This window comes from Solanum verrucosum, unplaced genomic scaffold (genome assembly GCF_900185275.1).
Source record: "Solanum verrucosum unplaced genomic scaffold, falcon-dt-bn FXZP01000040.1, whole genome shotgun sequence".
Classification (NCBI taxonomy): domain Eukaryota; kingdom Viridiplantae; phylum Streptophyta; class Magnoliopsida; order Solanales; family Solanaceae; genus Solanum; species Solanum verrucosum.
The window spans coordinates 2,384,750-2,407,462 of NW_026020323.1; the positions used below are offsets into that span (position 1 = coordinate 2,384,750).

Genomic DNA, 22,713 nt, shown 5'->3' on the forward strand with positions numbered 1-22,713 from the left:
GGTGATAAAGTCGTTGAAAATTCCACAGATGAAAAACATCTACCTGTGAAAGGATATCTACCTAATCCTCCTCTTTCAACTTTTGTTAAAGTAATTGGTATTGCTGACACTAACAAGTCTATCCAAGCAGAAATTTGGAACCTGTTTTGGTGAAGTTTATTGAAGTTAAATGAAAAGGAAACAATTTAACTATTGATGAAGCTAATGACTGTTGAAGGTGATGCAGAAGCAACAGAAAATTAACTCTTTCGACAGATCGAAATCCATACAGCCTAAGGGCAAATGTCACAACACTTTGTACAAAATTAATTTGTCAAACTGAAGAGATAGAACATATCAAAACTCAAAAGTGACAATTAAGAAGGGATTTCAAGTCCTTCCCTTTTAGCTTTCCAAAGGCCTTTGAAGAACCACCAACTGTCCTGCAATCGGAAACTTGCAAGTTCAGTATGGTAACTATCTTTCTGTCACAACACATATGTAACTATATATCTAGACGACTGTAAGAAAAAGACACTTGCCCTTCAAAACGTAATTTCTTCTCCTCTTGTAACTCTAAGATTTTCTCTTCAATTGTATTCTTAGTCATAAATCTCACAATCCTGCAAATTTGAAAACAACAATAAGCTAAGCTCCATTCAATGGCTCCAAAGTGCACGAAATACGGAACATACTTGACTGGTTTTTGTTGCCCTATTCGACGGATTCTATCTTGGGCTTGCTGCTCCACCGCAGGATTCCACCAAGTATCCATTATGAAAACCTAGCAAAGATGAAGAGATGAGGCACCTAACATGACATGTATCATGTGCTTATTCAACGGATAAATACAAGTCATAATTGTAAGAAAATGAATCCTTACATGTGATACAACTTTAACATCAAGGGCAATGCCTCCATCTTTCAAGCTCATAAGCAGTATCCTGCAATCTGAATCCTTATTGAATTTGTCAACTGCAGCATCTCTTGCAGTAATAGATATGGATCCAACTAATTGAACACAATTGACGCCCGACAGCTGAATACAGACAATGCAAGTTCCCTTAATTGTTAGTCTGAAAGGGAAAGTAAGAAGGGAGAAAGTACCATTATGTCTTACATTAAGAGAACGTTGTATCAGATCCAAAAACGATGTGAACTGGCTAAAAACTACTCCTTTTGCAGAACCGTCCCTTTCAACCATGATGCTAATTTCTTCCTTCTACATTCCATAAAAGTAAAAAATGAGCATCAAGCATGTAAGTAGCAGACCCCCTCACTTTGAAACTCAAGATGGAGTTTCGTACTATAAAATAGAGATATATAGCAATACAAGAAAAACAAAGCTGAGGAGAATATGATAATGTAGAATGCAATTGCATACCAAAGCTTCTAATTTAGTGCTTGTCTTGAATTCATTTAGCTGATTTTTTTTCGATATACTTGAGGAGCTAAACCCTTTGCCAGTAGGTTCAGAATTAGAATCTCCCTTATCATTATTCACAGTGAACTCAAATGTAAGGGGTTCGGTACATGAAGGGCATGCCATCCTCTCCGTACTTTCAGCAAAATCTATCAAACATGCCTTGCAAAATACGTGGCTGCAAGATGTAACCTGAAACAATCAAAAGAGATGAACAGTTCAGAAAAGATAAAGACTTTATACTAGAAGTATTTAAAACTGTTCAACACAAGTAAATGGCATTTGAAGGTTCAACATACAATAGATAGGCTGACAATGAGAAATTGAAAGGTGCTCGAAGTTCTTGGACCTTGAATGGACAACATAATTTAATAATTGCCAAAAGGAGAGAGCTATCAAATTAAACTTCAGCTGTCGGCAGTGGGTAGAGGTGCACAAACTCACTACTGGATCTTCCACTGCATCCTGACATAAGTCACATGCTTGTTCAACATCTCCAGCCTCTTTATTGCCACAAGCTACAAGGTAAGGATGATCAACTACCTGTCAATTAAAGAAAGACATTGGTCAAATTTTGTTAATGAACCGTAGTAAAACAAACACATTTATGCGAGGCAAGTTCAGACAAAAGCAAAGAAAAGTCAGTGTCTGTATTTGAGTTCATATAATAGGACAAGAAAACTAAAAGCCTTTGCTCTTATCAGTTTATAAATCCAAGGAGTAAAATGCCATTTTCAATCTAATCCGGAGAAACTTCACACAAGTATTTTATCCAGTGATCCACACATGACAAGCATTTATAAAGCATTGTCTTGGTACCTGCCGTAGGCGTACGATAGTAGCAAACATGTGAAAATAGTTTTTCATCAGAGTTCCAGCATGGACACTGCACCAAATATGAAAATAGATTTTTATCAGAGACAAGTAAAGGTGACTTGAAGGATGAAGTGGTCGAGTTTGAACATGAAATGTCAGAGAGATAGTATACCTATAGAATTGTTCTCGACTTCTACGGAACAATGACTTGTAGGTTTTATATACATCAGTATCCAAAGAAACTTTCCTCGTTCTAACCTAAACCCCAAAAAGGTAACCAGTAAGAAGATTCTTTTCAAATTTAAGCACACAACACTACTGCAATACAGAACTTACAGTCTTTGTTGGAAGTGCAAGATCAGCAACTCTTTCTTTTTTGGTACGTTCTAGCATTATATTTTTCAGAATTCTGTGATTCAACAACACCATCGCATCTCTACCCTCCTCATCATATATCGGCTTTACAGGTATTTCAATATACTAGAAAAAAAAAAAGAAGATGCTTCAACTTTACTATATCAGCAATATGATGATGAAGCTCATGTATATTACTAATTGTTAACTTACTTTTTTCCACCAGTGAAAGTATCGAGCACAATTGTGGGGGCACATTGGATTAGAGAATCTGTCGAATTTATCAACGAACAGGCAACACAAGATATTTCAGAAGTAACATTGTTTGAGAAGCAAAAGGATAACAATATATATAAACTTTATGTCTACCTAAAATCAAGTCCTTTGCCATCACAATCTTCGCAAAAGTAATAAGCATAAGGATCAGCTCTTAAGAAACGGACCTGTATAGAAGTAAAAAATTTGATCAACTTCACAACTATAGGAAGTAAAGAAAATGTAGTTAAACTTGCAGAAGTTAACTTACTAATGGGTACAATACTTCAATTTGCAGGTGTGCACCAGTTAAGGCCCACTTATATGTAGATTCTAAAGCAAGAACCGCTTTTGTGGCGTTGCTGTCTACAGATTGGATATAATGAGCCTATGCCACAGAAGTTCAATCAGTTAAGAAAATTGCAGATAAAATATCTTGTGTCATACGAACTTTAGGAGTTCATGTGTTACCACCAAAGATTATTCAGCATTTAACAGTACAGGTTCTTCGTAACCATTATAAGATTCTTCAGTCTAATAGCATATTATTCAGCAGTTAACGGTATAGGTTTCTTCATAATCACCATACTAATATCCATATTTACGAGTCCAATCACATATGTGAAGAACTGGTATTTATACAAAAAAAATTGCATAAACAGAAAAAGAACACGATGTACAGATAGAGAACGCCAATTGAAGAATACAACAACATAACATATGACTTGCCTCATCCAATATTATACGATTCCACTTCTCCGAATGCAGAATTGACTTCAACCTGGACACATCATCATCAGCAGGTTTTGAGTTCCTGCTGCGCTTTTTTGAGTTCTTGCCGCCCTTCTTTGACAGTTTGGGCATATAGTCAGCCTCGATAGTGGGGTACGTAGTAATGACAAAATCATATTCCTCCAGTTTGTACATACATTTCTCCATTTTGGCACCATGATAAACAAAAGTTTTATTGCTTCCTCTAGTGGTGCAACGTTCAATCTCGCGAAACCATTGCATTGCTGCAATCACAGGACATACAACAAGAGTTCCTTTTACTACTGGGAGGAGTTGCTCAGGTGAATATGACAAGGAATCTTTTTGTAATTCGCGTTGAGCAAGCACGAGAGCAATGGCTTGAATAGTCTTCCCCATTCCTGTTTCATCAGTAGAATACCCCCTTTGATTTGAGAGTTTTCTTGGTTTAATGACCAAGCTAACCACTCCTTTTGGTACCTCAATAATGGCAAGATGAAATTTGATGGTGGCTCAACAGTTTCAGAAAGCGATTCCGCGTTCTGATTACCCAAGTCTAGATCATCTGAATGTTTCTTAAAAAGGAATTCATCCATTGTTTGTTCCACTAACTCCCATATCAAAATATTTCCTCTTTCCTTTTGTTTCCTCTTTCGATCATGTTTCCTCTTATCTGTCCTTTTCTTCAATCGATGATAATTTCTTTGGTCTGAGTTGAATGCAATTTCAGATACATGAACAATTATCAAATTACAAATAAATTAGAAAAATATATGAATGTAAACTTTCAAAATGATTCAAGAAATTCAAGATTTTTGAAAGAGAAGAAGAACCTGAAGGATTCATTTTCCCACAAACCAGAGAGAAATCAGGGCTTTACACACACAATGAAATTAAGAGCTAAGTTGAAAGTTGAGCGGGAAGGACTTGCTTATATAGAGCCCAATTCGCTGATTTTTTTTTTTCTAAAAAAAAATTATAATTCCTTTTTATAGTTTTTCTGTATTACTATATATTAGAAGACTCTAGGATTTACTACCATTGTCCCAATTAAATCATTACAAATGTCCAATACTTACTATATAAAATATATAAGTGGGCCCCACCTCCTTCCACTTAAATAATATTTTTCAACCTTATCATGGTAAAAGTTGAATTTATTATCCTTTTCATTTAATTTTATATGATATTATTTTTTCTATAAAATCATTATATATGTTTTAATAATTTAAATTTCAAAAACATTATAATTTAACTTTAAAGATTTTATTTTATCAAAATCTTGTACATTGAAATATATAGTTATGAATTTAAAATATTTTTAAAATCATATAAAAATTTCAATAACTTCTCAAATTCCATAATATAACACTTAAATACTACATATTATATATTAATTACTATACTATAAATGACTTAAATACTCCATATTATCTATTACAATAATTAACAATTATTTGACACTTTAAATTCTAGCAATGCCATATAAATTAGGATAAAAAATCTAACATATAATATTTAAATATACTTAAAAATACTATAATGAATACTATACATTACAATAATTAACAGCTTAATTATTTAAAACTTATATAAAAAATTTAATTGACTCTCTAAATTCTATTGGTACCACATAAAATAGATTATATAATAAACATATATTGTTTGAAATTGACGAAAAAGAAACAATACATTACAATAATTAATAAAAAAATAGTCCACTCCAAAAAATCTATCAATTAACAACATATATTGTTTGAAATTGACGAAAAAGAAACTATAAATTACAATAATTAACAAAACAAATCTATCAATTAATGTCACATAAATTGGGACATGGCAAATAACATATAGTATTAAAAAATTAGGTTCAAAATGTACTAAAAAATACAATAATTAACAACTTAATATATTAAAGAGACATAAAAGAGGGTTAATATTTAAAATTCTGCATGTGCCACATAAATTAGAACAAATAGAGTAATAAATATTACTTTCAAAATTATGTTAAAAAAAAGCACTACAAATCACAATAGCTAACAATTTAAAATATTTTTAAAATCATATAAAAATTTCAATAACTTCTCAAATTCCATAATATGACATAAATTTTAAAAAAAAGTGTTATAAATCATAATAAATAGTACAATATTTTAACTACTTTAAAAGCATTATAAATTGTAATAAATAATACAACAATTTAAATTACTTAAAATTTAACGACTTAAAAATATTTTTTAAAATGTATTAAAATTTTGGTTAATTGTCAAAACTTTACATGTGCCACATAAATTGGGACATGGACAGTCACACATATTTTTTTTTAAAAATTACATTAAAAGTATTCTATCAATTAACAACATATATTGTTTGAAATTGACGAAAAAAAAACTATAAATTACAATAATTAACAAAATAAATCTCTCGACTCCAACAAATCTATCAATTAATGCCACATAAATTGGGACATGGCAAATAACAGATATTATTAAAAAATTAGGTTCAAAATGTACTCTATAAAATACAATAATTAACAACTTAATATATTAAAGAGACATATAAAAAATGGTTAATATTTGAAATTCTGCGTGTGCCACAAAATTAGAACAAATAGAGTAATAAATATTATTTTCAAAATTATGTAAAAAAAAAGTACTACAAATCACAATAGCTAACAATTTAAAATATTTTTAAAATCATATAAAAATTTCAATAACTTCTCAAATTCCATAATATAACACTTAAATACTACATATCATATATTAATTATACTATACTATAAATGACTTAAATACTCCATATTATCTATTACAATAATTAACAATTATTTGACACTTTAAATTCTATCAATGCCATATAACTTAAGATAAAAAACCTAACATATAATATTTAAATATATTTAAAAATACTATAAGTAATACTATACATTACAATAATTAACAGCTTAATTATTTAAAACTTATATACAAAATTTAATTGACTCTCTAAATTCTATTGGTACCACATAAAATGGATTATATGATAAACATATATTGTTTGAAATTGACGAAAAAGAAACAATAAATTACAATAATTAATAAAAAAAATAGTCAACGAAATTGACGAAAAACGAATTATAAATTACAATAATTAACAAAATAAATCTCTCGACTCCAACAAATCTATCAATTAATGCCACATAAATTGGGACATGACAAATAACATATATTATTAAAAAATTAGGTTCAAAATGTACTATAAAATACAATAATTAACAACTTAATATATTAAAGAGACATATAAAAAAGGGTTAATATTTGAAATTCTGCATCTGCCACATAAATTAGAACAAATAGATTAATAAATATTATTTTCAAAATTATGTTAAAAAAAGTACTACAAATCACAATAGCTAAAAATTTAAAATATTTTAAAAATCATATAAAAATTTCAATAACTTCTCAAATTCCATAATATGACATAAATTAAAAAAAAAAAGTGTTATAAATCATAATAAATAGTACAATATTTTAACTACTTTAAAAGTATTATAAATTGTAATAAATAATACAACAATTTAAATTACTTATTACTTAAAATTTAACGACTTAAAAATATTTTTTTAAATGTATTAAAATTTTGGTTAATTGTCAAAACTTTACATGTGCCACATAAATTGGGACATGGAGAGTCACACATATTTTTAAAAAAAAATTACATTAAAAGTATTCTATCAATTAACAACATATATTGTTTGAAATTGACGGAAAAAAAAACTATAAATTACAATAATTTAAAAAATAAATCTCTCAACTCCAACAAATCTATCAATTAATGCCACATAAATTGGGACATGGCAAATAACATATATTATTAAAAAATTAGGTTCAAAATGTACAATAAAATACAATAATTAACGACTTAATATATTAAAGAGACATATAAAAATGCTTAATATTTGAAATTCTGCGTGTGCCACAAAATTAGAACAAACAGAGTAATAAATATTTTTTTCAAAATTATGTTAAAAAAAAGTACTACAAATCACAATAGCTAAAAATTTAAAATATTTTAAAAATCATATAAAAATTTCAATAACTTCTCAAATTCCATAATATGACATAAATTAAAATAATAAAAAATATATATATTGGGCCCCGTGCTGGCACGGGGTCCTATATCTAGTTGAAAAATAAGTGTGTCGTTTTTTTCAAATATAATTTCAAAAAAATCAGTTAGTGTCCATTTCTTCACAAAGAAAACCAGTTTATGTTATTTTCAACTAAACATTCACGTGGAAAAGTTGTTTGCCAACCTTTATATAAAAAGAGAAAAAACTAACTGTTCACTACAAATTTCATTTTACAGCCATAAACTCTAACTAACAAAACTATTGTGATATTATAATGAGTTAGTTGTACCGATCTAACTTCGAGTACTTGCTGACATGGCAAATGAGCTGGATATTAATCCGAAGGCTCGATTAGTATTGTTTTGTTTGCACGTCGTTTGGTACATAGCTGGTTATAGTTATGTAAGTATTAGTAATGTAAGTGAATTTATGTATTATTTTATGCCGACACTAATTATTCATGTATTAGTTATTCCACTCCTGCCTTCTATCCTAAAATAATACATATATAGATTCACTGATAACCTATATGTATTTGTTCTGTGGATTTCTAAATTGTTTGTGTCTGATCTTCTTTCTTTAATTTAGTTGGTTTGAATTGTTAAGAAGCAAAAAAAACTTGATAATAGGATTTTGATAGGCTAGGTTTTAACTTGAAGGAGAAAAGTAAATTATAGACATTATTGATAAAAAGATTCAGCATACATACTGACAGAGTTCAAAGGCAAATTAAACCCTTAGCTTGTGCAGACATAGGCATTATTTGAAGCCTTTCTTGTGAGATTTGAGAAGTTACCTCTCGTGCACGCAGAGAATGCAAGTCACTGTCATTTGCAAGGCTATTGAACTTCACAGAATTGGATGGCAATGGCATAGTTGGGTAGCGTCGCTGGCAGAATGTCACTAGTCTTCTAACAGAATGCAGAAGCTTCCTAGTTGAATCATTGTTCATGATATGAGCAACACTATTTTTGTGCATCTTCTCACGAGCTGATGGGCTCACGAATACCAACCATAGTAACTAACACCAATAGGCCAAGGTGCATTACAATGGCTGTCCTTTTTGCAAACTCTGTAACTCTTGATGATCCTACATGAATACTATATTAACTTATCAAAAAATGATATTGAGATTCAATTTGTTTTATAAAGATCTTTATTTTTATGTAACTCTTGATGATCCTACATGAATACTATGTTATCTGTATGTGTATGTATTTTGGTATGAATGATTTGCTAATATGTATCGCGTTCTTTGGTACTTGTTTCAATTTATTTTGTTTATTGATGATTTTCCTGAAATAGAACTAAAATCAAATCTGGTGCTTCATTAGTTTGCTTTAAAACATACTGTAATATGCAATTCATTGACAGTAAAGTAGAAAAGAAACAAAATGTAACATCAGACCATAAATGCTTAGTATAACGTTAGAGATCTTAGTAAGTTTTATTATTTAATCTATGTTTAGCAGATGCTTACAGTTTATGGAATGCTCGTTCAAGACTGATAAACTGTGTTTTACCTCTTACTCATCGCGGGGAAATGGAAAAAGAGAGTATTCTCAGATGATGCAGTTTATGATAACAATATTAAGTACATAACCAAGAAAAAGTATCATGTACGTATGAATTCTGATGCATTTGTTTATCATGCAAGTGAAGTTAAAATGGAAGGAAACAATAAGAACAATTGATCAAAATCCATACAGCCTAAGGGTAAATGTCACAACACTGTGTACAGAATTTCGCTACAAGCTAAACAAAACATATATCATTTAATTAGTTTGTCGAAAGTGACAATAAAACAGTGATTCCAAGTCCTGATCTGTTAGCTTTCCTAAGGCCTCTGGAGAACCACCGACTGTCCTGCAATCGGAAACTTGCAAGTTCAGTATGTCAAAGGAAAATAATTTCTAGAGTCACAACACATATCCAACTATCTAAGAAAAAGACTTGCCCTTCAAAAAGTAATTTCTTCCTCTCTTGTAACTCTAAGATTTTCTCTTCAATTGTATCCTCAATCACAAATCTTATGATCCTGCAAATTTGGAAACAACAATAAGCTCTCCATTCAATGGCATCCAAAGTGCACGAAATATGAAACATACTTGACTGGTTTATGTTGCCATATTCGATGGATTCTATCTTGGGCTTGCTGCTCCACCGCAGGATTCCACCATGAATCCATTAAGAAAACCTAGCAAAGATCAGGAGATTAGCCACCTAACATGACATGTATCATGTGCTTATTCAACAGATGAATACAAGTCATAATTGTATCTTCAGCTGGTTCTTTGAATGCACCGAGAAATGAAGTTGAGTATATCAAATGAACACTAGATATGCACAAGCCTTACATGTGATGCAACTTTAACATTGAGGGAAATGACAAAATGTGAAATCTACAACTACAAATGAAGATCTAATTTGAGAGAGAAGAGAGATGTGATCTGTGAACTGATTTTATTGATTGGAAAAACTAAACTTACAATGCATTATGTACATACATATATACTTGACCCTACTACATTCACAACCTATCACATTCTGACACCTGTCAATAATAACAGAATTTGTTACACCTAACAATAACTAACTGCTAAGCTCTAACAATGAATAACAGTGAGATCAAGTTACTCCACTACCCTCACTATCTTCAATAGGAAACACCTCCATCTTTCAAGCTCATAAGCAATATCCTGAAATCTGAATGCTCAGTGAACTTGTTGACTGCAGCATCTCTTGCAGTAACAGACATGGATCCAACTAATTGAACACAATTGACGCCCAACAGCTGAATACACACAATGCAAGTTTCCTTAATTGTTAGTCTGAAAGGGGAGTAGGAAGAAAGAAAGAACCATTATGTGTTACATCAAGAGAATGTTGTATCAGATCCAAAAATGATGTAAACTGGCTAAAAACTATTCCTTTTGCAGATTTGTCCCTTTCAACCATGACGCTAATTTCTTTCTTCTACATTCCATAAAAGTAAGAAAATGAGCATTTAGGTTCTGTAAAATAGAGATACTATAGCAATAAAAGAAAAGCAAACTGAGCAGAATATGATGATAATGTAGAATGCAATTGCATACCAAAGCTTCTAATTTAGTGCTTGTCTTGAATTCATTTCGATGAATTTTGTTCAATATACTGGAGGAGCTAAACCCCTTGACAGTAGGTTCAGAATTAGAATCTCCGTTATCATTATTTGCAGTGAAGTCAAATGTGAGGGGTTCGGTACATGAAGGGCATGCCATTCTCCCCATACTTTCAACAAAATCTATCAAACATGCCTTGCAAAACACGTGGCTGCAAGATGTAAACTGTAACAATCAAAATAGATTAACTTTATACTAGATGTACATCTGATAAAATCTCAATGTCTATGGCGCTGGAAAGAGAGCATCCCAAATGCTAATCCACTTCTTGAGAACTTCCAGGGAAAAACAAAGCAAAACAGAAGAACTAGAAAACAAGTGATCCAGACATTGTTTTAAGGAAAAAGTATCTAAAACCGTTCAACACTAGGAAATGGCATTTGAAGGTTCAACATACAATATATAGCCTGAATGAGAAATTGAAAGGTGCTCGAAGTTCTTGGACCTTGAATGGACAACATAATTTAGTAATTGCAAAAAGGAGAGAGCTATCAAATTAAACTTCAGCTGTCGGCAGTGGGTAGAGGTGCACAAACTCACTACTGGATCTTCCACTGCATCCTGACATAAGTCACATGCTTGTTCAACATCTCCAGCCTCTTTATTGCCACTGGCCAATTCTGTTAATGACCCGTAGTAATGATGATCAACTACCTGCCGATTAAAGAAAGACATTGGTCAAATTTTGTTAATGGCAAATACATTTATGCGAGGCAAGTTCAGACAAAAGCAAAGAAAAGCCAGTGTCTGTATTTGAGCTCATATAATAGAAGGACAAGAAAACTAAAAGCAGTCACCTCAAAATTAAGTTCACAAAATAAAAGACTAGCACAAAATAATTTAAGCAAACAACTATGTTTAATAGCCTTTAGCAGTCGTCTGATACGTCTTCCACTAGTCCAATTTTTTTTGACAACTAGTAGGGACAGGTCAAGAGAACCAAAGTCGGAGACAAACAGCCCCATGACGGGAGGAGTTGGTGTAAAGAAAGGGAAGCCTTTGCTCTTATCAATTTATATATCCAAGGAGCAAAATGTCATTTTCACTCTAATCCGGAGAGACTCCACACATGTCAAGCATTTATAAAGAATTGTCTTGGTACCTGCCGTAGGAGTACTATCATAGGAAACATGAGAAAATAGTTTTTCATCAGAGTTCCATCGTGGACACTACACCAAATACGAAATGAGGATACAGTTAGAAATAATATCCTTGCTTCCTTCTTACTTTTTTCACTAGGTAATGACACAAATGATTGAGAATTTTATGTGAAGAAAACGAATGAAATATCAGAGAGAGATAGCATACCTATCCAATTGTTCTCGACTTCTACGGAACAATGTCTTGTAGGTTTCATATTCACCAATATCCAAAGAATCTATACTCGTTGTAACCTGAACCTGAAAAAATGTAACAAATAAGAAGATACTTTTTGAATTGAAGCACACAACATTAGTGCAATACAAAACTTACAGTCTTTGTGGAGAGTGCAAGATCAGCAACTCTTTCTTTTTTGGTAAGTTTTAGCACTAATTTTTCCAGAATTCTGTGCTTCAAAAACACCATCACATCTCTACGCTCCTCATTATTAGATCTCAGCTTTAAAGGTATTTCAATATACTAAAAAAAAAAAAGAAGATGTTTCAACTTTACTATATCAGCAATATGATGATGAAGCTCATGTATATTACTAATTATTAACTTACTTTGTTCCAACAGAGAAAGTATCTAGCACATCCGCAAGGGCAGTATTTATTATAGATTCTGTCAAATTTATGAAAGAACAGACAACGCAAATTATTTCAGAAGTAACATTGTTTGAGAAGCAAAAGGATAACAATATAAACTTTATGTCTACCTAAAATCAAGTGTTCTGTGATCACAATCTTCGCAAAAGTAATAAGCATAAGGATAATGAGCTTTCTACAGATTTGATATAATGAGCCTATGCCACAGAAGTTCAATCAGTTAAGAAAATTGCAGATAAAATATCAGCAGCTACTGTACTGGTTTCTTCGTAATCGCCATAAGATTCTTCACATTCTAATAAGTATCATAGCTGATAGCATATTATTCAGCAGTTAACGGTATAGATTTCTTCATAATCACCATACATATTTACAACTCTAATAACACGATCGACTTGAAAAGCTGGTGTTTATAAGAAAAAGATTGCATAAATAGCAAATGAATACCATGTACTGGGAAACCAAGAAATACTACAATTGAAGAAAACAATAACATAATGTATGACTTGCCTCATACAAAATTATACCACTTCACGGAATGCAGAACTGACTTCCTCCTGGACACATCATCATCAATATGTTTTGAGTTCCTGTGTGGGACTACAGTCAGGCTCGATAGTGTAATGACAAAATCATATTCTGCCAATTTGTAGATACATTTGATATTCTCAATGTTGACGCCATGATAAACAAGAGTTTTGTTGCTTCCTCTAGTGGTGCAACGTTCAATCTCACGAAACCATTGCATTGCTGCAATCACAGGACATATATACAACAAGAGTTCATTTTATTGCTACTGGGAGGGAAGTAGTGACAATATAGTGGAATCTTTTTGTAATTCCACTAATGCGATGGCTTGAACAGTCTTCCCCATTCCGATTTGATGGTGGCTCAACGCGTTCTGAGTATCCAAGTCTAAATCATATTTTTCATTCCGAAGAAGGAAATCATCCCTATCTTGTACGTTCCAATCAATAGTAGTCCTGTTTTGTTATCTTTCCTCACACGATCATGTTTCCTCTTACCAATCCAAGATGATATCTTTGGTCTTCATTAAGGACTTGAATGGATTTTCAGATACATGAACAATTATCAAAATGATCAAATTTCACACATTCAAAATTTTTGGAAGAAGAAGAACCTGAAGGATTCATTTTCCCAGAAAGCAGAGAGATATCAAGGCTTTACTCACAGAATGAAATTAAGAGCTAAGTTGAAATGGAAATACAAGTTGAGCGGGAAGGAATATTTATATGTGTATTATGACAAGTAGGATATGTGCATTTATTTATTTTACTTAGGGAAAAAGGATAAATATATCTCGAACTATCGTAAATACCCTTTGTTATACTTTTGAGATATTTGGTATTCCTGCCGTCCAAAAACTAGAGCATATATACCTTTTATACTAACTGACATACACGTGTCATAATCTTATCCACCGATCCGATATTTATTAAATATCGGATAGACGGATTAGATTGCGCCACGTGTCCCTATTTAGTCTTCCGTTAGAGTGAAGAACATATATGCTCTAGTTTTTGGACAGCAGGGGCACCAATGTCCCAAAAGTATGACAGAGGGTATCTGCATACCATTTACGATAGTTCGGGGTATATTTGTCATTTTTCCCTTCTATTTATGTATTCATAATAATTTATCTTATTTATTATGAAGTGTTTTACCTCAAATGTGATTTTTTTTTATACTAATCTAAATTTAGTCAGACTCTAATGTTGATGTCGAACGTCGAGTGAAAAATAAAATTAAAAATTAATGTGTCGATAATGCTAAAACTTTAAAAATAATTAAATATAGAACTATCAACTGATAAATTGGTGAACAAATGTTACATATTCTATATTTAATGAGACCTCGTATTTGTTTGATATATGATTTCCAAGTCATATTCTCTTATTTTTCATTTTAATAATTACACCCTTTTATATTCATAATATATACGCCATTTAAATCAAGTTGCATTGCCTTCATTTCAATTCATGCTGGATTTGGATCCTCTATAATAGAGATCATCTCCAATTAAATTTAGTATAAGCTTAAAAGTACAATAATTAGTAATGTTCATGTGATTTAGGGGTGTACAAAACCGAACCGAAAATCACATCGAACCGCAAACCGAGTCAACTCGAAAAAAAAACCCGACTAGTGGTTTGGTTTGACTTGGTTTGATTTTGAAAAAAAAAACCCGACTATATTTGGGTTGGTTTGGTTTTAACTAAAAAAAAACCAACCCGAGACCAAACCAACCCGAATTTATATAAATAATTTTAAAATTTTATTTTATACATAAAAATATTTACTTTGATATAATTTTTAAGTATTTCTTATACTTTTCCATAGTTTTTATTTTTTAATATATTATTTCAAGTTTGAAACTTAGAATTATGAATGGGCCAATAAAGATTATAGTCATAGATGTTGGTAATTATAATAAAGCTTAAATCAAAATCAAAGTAATACTAATGCAAAAGGAAAATCAATTCAACACTAAGAATGACAATAATATTGAATATTTGTTCTTTAGTTTTACATTGGTTTAGACAATTAAAATACATAATCTAATTTTAATTTTCTTTAATATTTAGTCATGTAACTAATACTTATTAAACTTAATTTTAGCATGATTTAGTACTTTTAAATTATGATAATTTTCATTGACTTGTTAATTTGCAATATTTGTTTTACGCGATTTCATTATTATTATTTTGTTGGATATTTTAGTGTCATTAATCATATTATATTGTGTTATATTTTTAAGAAACATCTTAGATAGTTGTATTTTGGTAGGACTAAAGAAATATTTGAAGTACAAGTAAATTATATGTTTGTATTAATACTTTACCGGAAAAACCCGAAACAACCCGAAAAACCCGAAAAAACCCGAGGTTGAAAAACCCGAGTTTTATTGGTTTGGTTTGGTTTATAAATTTAAAAATCCGACACAAATGGTTTGGTTTGATATTTGAAAAACCCGAACCAACCCGACAATGTACACCCCTAATGTGATTGTAGTATGCCGTTTTTTCCTTCTTAGCTAAATTCAGAAAAGTTTTATTCAATTTTTCCTCTGACAGAGTATAATTCAAACCTTGTCAATACAAATTCGGAAAAATACTTAAATTAAAAAAAAAATTACGAAAAAGGTTGTGGAAGCACAATTCAAAAACAAAAAAGAAAAGAAATTTGGTGATAATATTTATCAACTAAATACACCAATAGACAAAAAGGCCTGCCAAAAGTATTAAAATTGAAAGAAAACGAATCCACTAAGAGAAATTGAAGGAGAAAATAGAACATAGTAAAAGCAGATTAAATTTGATGAGAACAATTAAAAAAATGTGTAGATTATGTGAGTATTGTAGAATTCTCACAACCGTTGTAGTTAGACAGTTTTTTTTTTTAAAATATTTATTTTTAAAAAAGATCTTTTTAGATTAATTTTAATTTTTAATAATAAATATAATTCTTATGGGGAGTTATGGTTACATTAGTATTTTAAAAATAAATTTAGATGGTTTTTTTTTTTCTCTTCCCAACTCTCCTTAGTTAAACAGAGGCTGTACCCACACTATCGATTATATAATGTCATGCCACAAATACAAATTATAACAATATATGTTCTCTTTTCTGCACTTAATTCTACCTATTAAGAAACTTAAGAGTATTAAAAACTACAGATCCGAGTCGAAAATTTCATCTTATAAACCATGGAACTTAGGTTGCTATTGAAAAAATAATATTACAAAGGGGAAAATGACATTAAATTGAAGCAACATCCATATGTGTAACCATCAATATCACACAATCACTAGGTCATATGCCTCTATATACACTACAAGAAAACAGTGAATTACATGGGGATTTTTCTGGGGATTAGTATGAAAATTTGCAGGAAAATAAGATTCCTACAGATTTTCATACTGATCCCCAGGAAAATCCCCATGTAATTCACAACTTTTCTTGTAGTGATAGTAATTATTATATTTTCTAATAAAGTTGATGAGGGTAGAGTTTAATTGGAAGACCCTTGGCAGGAACAGGCATTGGATCAATAATAATCTTCTCATCATGAATAACTTTGTTCCACTTAAACCTTTTGACAATATGGTGCATGAATACAAGTATTTCTAATCTTGCATACTCTTTTCCAGGACACATCCTAGGACCTCCTCCAAATGGAACAAATGTGTAAGGAGCTGGTCCTGATCCTTCAAATCTTGATGGATCAAAATTTAGTGGTTCTGGAAAATATTCTGGATTTCTGTGAGTTGTATTTGAGTTCCAATATAGCTGCATTATTAATTATACATAGCACACATTAGATAATTTACATAACATTATTCTAGTGTGTAATGTTCAGTTTCTTTAATTAAAAAAATTGAGTACTCCCTCTATCTCATATTAGATGGCATTTTACTTAACAAATTTGTCCTATATTACTCCATCTGTTCCTATTTAGCTGTAACCATTTTAGATTTCACGTCCCTTAAGAAACTAAGTAAGTTTACTATTGTATCCTTATTTAGTATTCTCGTGAAGTCAAGGTTTCAATAAATGAACATGAATTAATTTACTTTGATTAACTAATTTGACCAATATATATATGAATTACTTAGTTTTTCTATATTGATCAAAATGTATACTTTCAAGGCTTAATAACTCTCAAAGGGTAAAATAGGAAGAATTGTGTTATTTATGTATTGATTTTGTGAAAAGACTAATATTAAGGATTAACTATTTAATTTTAGTCAAGACGACATGTAAATAGGAACGGGGGAGTACTTGATCACTTATTAAATTAGGATAGAATTAATTATTTTTGCTTATTTTATCCCTACAATTAATATGATCTTTGAAAATTTAAACAAATTTTGAAGATCTAAATTTGTTTTTTCAAGAGACTAATTAATATGAACAAAGAGCAAAATAGTAAAGTTGATTAATTTATTGATAATTTCTTAATTATCGTATAAAATAGAAAGTGTCCATCTAATATGAGATGGAGGGAGTAGTATAATTGATGAGTAATTATACAAGAAATTGTAGTGAAGATTATTGCGAGCTATTGCATAGGAGCGAAGGTTTTACCCTGTGTGCACCTAAAGAATAGCGGTTGCGAGTTTTCTTGTGATAAAAAAAATTATAATGAAGATTAATGTGGTTATTAATACATACCTTCCATCCTTTAGGAATTGAGAAACCATTAAAGATGAAATCAACAATGGCTTCTCTGAAAGCACCTTGGAGAGGTGGTGCAAGTCTTAAAACCTCACATACCACATTCCATGAATATTTCATCTTCTGAAGATCATCCCATGTCAATAATTCTCCTGCTGCTTTTGACTTGGAAATTTCCATTTGCTCTGTTTATCATTAAAAATACTATAAATCACAATAATAAATAATTTAAAGATATATAAATTAAAGATTAACTCTCAAAATTCTATCTGTGGAACATAAAGTAAAATAAAAGGAGTATATGTCTATAGATCTTTAAATAAAACTATTTTTCCTAGATAGCAAATTAATTTATAGAAATACAATATATGTTTTGCCTTGCCGGCCAATTTCATCTCTCAATTTATAGTACGTTTATTTACCAAGGACATGTAACAGAAAACAAGACAACAAAAAAGGACTTTGTCAAAATTAAATGTATGTTTTGTGAAAATTAAAAGCTATATCATGATTATCAGAGTAAAACTATTTATTCTAGATTTCACAAGTGTAAGATAATGAAATTCATTAACAAATTTTGTAAGGCTTGTTTTTAAAACTATAAGTACCAATCAAACGATTAAAACGGGAAAGTAGCTAGTTTTTACTCCGGTCCCTATTTACTTGTCCATTTTTCACTTGGCACACCTATTAAAAAATATAGTAATTGACATAGTGAGTTTACTATTTTGCCCCTATTAATTGATAGAATTCCAAAATTAATTTACTCATTAAAGAGGATCTTCTACCTTTTTCAAAAACATTAACTCTCTAAATAAATTGAGGGTATAATAGGTAAAAACAAATAATTATCTTTTCTTGATTAGTAAAAAATGACGAGTAAAAAGGGACCGAGGGAGTATATATGTTGGAACATACATCCATATCATATAATCAGGGCAGTGCTAGTAGCCCGCATACAAGTTTAGTCGAACCTATAGATTCATTAAATATGTATAAATATTAAATTTAGAACTCAGTTACTATCACTTAAAATCATCATTATAAAACTCATCAGAACCCATAAAATTGAAATTCTAATTTCGCCTCTGATATTATAATCATAATTGAGAGAACAAATAAAAGCTAATGCTCACTTACCATTGTAGACAGCTTGATAAACATGAGGAAGCTCAGCAAGATACTTCACAATAGAAGTACATGCAGAGCTAGCAGTGTCATGTCCACCAACCAACAACCCTAATATTTTACAAGCTATGTCCAAATCAGGCATGAACTTCCCATTTTCATCACTTGTCAATAACATGTGTGACAATATATCTTGTGTTGCTGATGCTTTTCCCTCACATAAATCCACCTTCCTTTGCTTTATGATCATCAAAAGCTCCTTTCTTATCAAATTCGATGCTTTGATCGAACGGTTATACGACGTTCCTGATGTTAAAATATCTTATATTAGGCCCGCACGTGAAAAGACATATTAAAGATCATGTAATCGGTCACCATTTTAGTAATTTATGTAGGACACTATGCTTACTAGTTCATTTGTCATATTCTTGTATTTGCAAACATCTAACAATATAAATTTTCCATTAATGAGAAGCACGCCACTTTTATAGCTATACAAATATTGATTAGTTTGAGATCACAAGTTTTATAAACAAAAATGTTATAACATACTTTATTCATATATATTACGAGTTTTGAACGTCTCCATTTTATTATTAGAATATCGTGTTGAGTCAAATTATATTGATAAAAATGAGTAGACTACTTTTATTTTTCTTAATCGGTGTGTCTCTTCTTACCAGTGGCAAAATCAGAATTTTGATTACGGAATATCAAAATATAAAAAAGTAAAATTACGTAAAAGTCAATGAGTGTTAATATATATATATATATATATATGTGTGTGTGTGTGTGAGAGAGAGAGAGAGAGAGAGAGAGAGAATATTGTCACCTAGTGTAATTTTACGATGAAGCAGTGTCGATCGATGAAGAAGTTTTTACCCGCATATATCACTTAAGCCAATAAATAAAAATGTGTTCTATTCTAATCATCACTTAAATTTTTAGGTAAAATGATCGCACATTTCAATACCTGGCAAGTTAATGGGAATAGAAATCAATCCAGCAGCCAAAACATCAAAGGGTTTTGCAAATTTAGCAACATGTTCAGGATCTTCAATGCTCACAAACAATCTACAAGCCAACCAAAAAGTATAGCTTTTGGCAAGAGGGTAAACTTGAACTTGACTCTTCTTCTCCCAAAATGACTCAAAATGGCGTTGAGCAATCGAATCCATTATCCCAACGTAACGTTGAAGAGCCTCAGGCTTGAAGAAATTCGGAAGTAATCTTCTCATCCTAATGCCTTGTTCATTTATACTAGTTGTCTTCGTGTTTTGATCAACCGAAGATGGGAAAATTTTATTGATTGAATCAGGCCACCATACTTGTACGAGTTTATTTTCGTTTGAAAATAAGAATTTATTACCGGAAGCACCACAAAAAACTGCTGAATTTTCTAGTAAAAGGTGTGTTCTAAAGACACTAGAGGAGTACTTAGACATTCTATCGAAGATGAATTTTTCAGGATGACCTTTCCAACCAGTTGAGAGAAACTCGAGGGTTTCTCCAATGAATGGCCATCCAGTCTTGCCCGGGGGTAGAGTCCCGGGCAAGACTGATGAATTTTTATTGAAGTAAAGAAGATGAAGGGAGAGTGAAAACAAGAAGAAAAAGATGAGAAGGAGAGATAGAAAGAATAACTCCATGTGTTATTATTTATAAAAATAGAGAGATGAGTTTTGGTAATTGAAGTGAGCATATATTTATAGTGGAGCAATGCATTGGAGCTAAAGAGGGAGGGTCACTTCTGAAGATGCTTTGAATAATGATATCAATGGTCAAACTATGTTTGGCTTGTTAAATAAGTATATATTCACTCTTGTCTTTTACTTTTTGTTGTTAGGTGTCTCTTAAATATTATTCCTCCGCTCTAATTTGTTTCTTTAATTTGAGTTGATACAGAATTTAAGAAAGTCAAGAGAAGTATTTTTGATATTGTAATATTTATAATATGTAAAATATATCAAAATATTCTTTAATCTTATCGTGTTAAACATGTCATATGAAAAACAGAAATTAGAAAATTACCAAAAAAAAAAGAAAAAAGAAAGAAAGATATTCTCTTTTAAACAAGGAGTAATAAAAATAATAAGATAAATAAATTAAAATAAAATATTGTACTAAGAATATGTGGCTGTTGATTATAACTATCCATTTGACCATTAGCATCTAGCTAGGGAGAAATGGCTAATTCTTTTTTGTTCCTTTTAGGATTTTTGGTGTTGGTGGATATGTTCGTAATGTAATGCACAAGAGGAATTGTAAGAATTAAAAGTTTGGAATTAGTGAAGACATTGAATCGCCGGCAACTCTCAACTCCCGCAATAATATGCAACAAACATTGTTGAATATTCTTGAGTGTGGAAAGTATTTAATGTTTTACTTTTTCCGTCTCAATTTATGTGACACATTTTGAATTTCAAGATTCAAACAAGTTTATCTTTGACTATAAATTTTTCATAGATCTTTTAAATATTTTGGATTATCAATTATTTTGAATTATAATACTTTTTACGTAGTTAACAAATATATATACTTTATTTCAAAAAAAAGATTTCATGTGCAAATTCCTGGTCAAACTTAAACTGTTTGACTCTCAAAAAATGAAATGTGTCACATAAATTGGGAAATGAAGTATCATGTATTTTTATGTGTATGAATGAACTTTATTAAAAGTAGATACTTTGTTGGCCAAAAAATATAGTGATGACATTTAATTTAATTTTTTTTTTTGAAAAGGACTATATTTTATGTTCATCGTCAATATGAATGTGTTAGTTGATTTGAATTTCATAAATTATGTTCTTGACATTGTTAAGTTTTGATTTAATTAATTTAGAATGTAGATTCATATTCAATAATTTTTTAATTCGAAAATTGTATATTATTTAGATTAATTTTGAATTTGATATTGAGAATTGTAAAAATTTCAAATTTAATAATAATATAAATTTCATAATCATGATATAGTAATTAAAATAATTTTATAATAATAATTTCATAGTGCGTTATTCGATTAATTCATTGTTTTATTTTTGCCTGACTTTGTTCAATTTGATTGAGCTTTATATTGATGTGATGAGGTGAATTGTGCTTATTTTCATGTATTTGTTGATTTTTGAAATCTTATTTGAATTATTTTTCCTTTTATTTGCTGATTATTTAACTATAGGGTCTTGTATTTGATTAAGTATTGACGCAATTGTTTTCACAGCCAACCTTCGTCACTACTTCGTTCATGAAGTCGATGAATGATACTTGTTGAGTACATGTTAATTTCATATTCATTTAGGGATAAGGTATAAGTATCTTCTAAATTATGATCGAATTTGCAGTGACACATCTAAATTTAACTTGGATCTACTATCCCTTTGAATTCAATTTTTTTTTATGTTTGTGCACCTTTTGTGCTGACATGATATCTTCAATCAGGTAATGTTGACATCATGATGTATTATTAAATTTTAGATCTCGACAACAATCATAAAGATTAAAGTGGAGAACACAAGCAAAATAATCTTTATATGTTCCCTCTGTATTAATTTTGTTTACGGGTTTAGATTCAAATTGGAGTTTGAAAAAAAATTTATAATATTTTTAAATATATAAATATGTCATATTTTTATAACAAACAAATAAGTAAATAATGTCATGTAAAATAAAATTGAAGGGGTATTAATTTATAAGTACTTCAACAAAAAGTGAAAACAAACAAAGAGAAAGATTTTAAAATTAGAAAAAAAAAAAAAACTTATCTGGCAGAATTCTCTTGTCTATTTAATGGGA

At 30.4% G+C, this 22,713-nt stretch overlaps 2 protein-coding genes across 2 annotated transcripts; both read right to left on the reverse strand.

Moving 5' to 3' along the window:
- Nucleotides 1–343: 343 nt before the first annotated feature.
- LOC125835546 (ATP-dependent helicase rhp16-like) lies at nt 344–13,345 on the reverse strand. Its single transcript, XM_049514666.1, is given in 27 exon segments — nt 344–422; nt 522–602; nt 675–763; nt 863–1,018; nt 1,100–1,201; nt 1,364–1,594; nt 1,847–1,945; nt 2,222–2,288; nt 2,391–2,476; nt 2,555–2,698; nt 2,786–2,843; nt 2,942–3,015; nt 3,099–3,215; nt 3,557–3,990; nt 3,993–4,260; nt 8,485–8,620; nt 9,495–9,554; nt 9,646–9,726; nt 9,797–9,885; nt 10,357–10,482; nt 10,563–10,664; nt 10,784–11,014; nt 11,390–11,503; nt 11,952–12,018; nt 12,158–12,249; nt 12,323–12,469; nt 13,115–13,345. Coding segments are annotated over 27 exon segments (3,561 nt in total).
- A 3,260-nt stretch (nt 13,346–16,605) lies between these two features.
- Nucleotides 16,606–20,573, reverse strand: LOC125835547 (beta-amyrin 28-monooxygenase-like). The gene is made up of 4 exons (XM_049514667.1): nt 19,898–20,573; nt 18,937–19,230; nt 17,794–17,981; nt 16,606–16,908 (listed from the first exon to the last, which is right to left on the reverse strand). The coding sequence occupies exons 1-4, from the start codon at nt 20,571–20,573 to the stop codon at nt 16,606–16,608; spliced, it is 1,461 nt and encodes a 486-aa protein (XP_049370624.1).
- Nucleotides 20,574–22,713: the final 2,140 nt, after the last annotated feature.

Coding starts and splice junctions, on each gene's coding strand:
- LOC125835547 (XM_049514667.1), bottom strand. CDS start 20,573: ATGGAGTTATTCTTTCTATCTCTCCTTCTCATCTTTTTCTTCTTGTTT. Junction 19,231..19,897: donor TATTCCCATTAACTTGCCAG/GTATTGAAATGT, acceptor TTTTAACATCAG/GAACGTCGTATAACCGTTCG. Junction 17,982..18,936: donor TTATCAAGCTGTCTACAATG/GTAAGTGAGCAT, acceptor AATGATAAACAG/AGCAAATGGAAATTTCCAAG.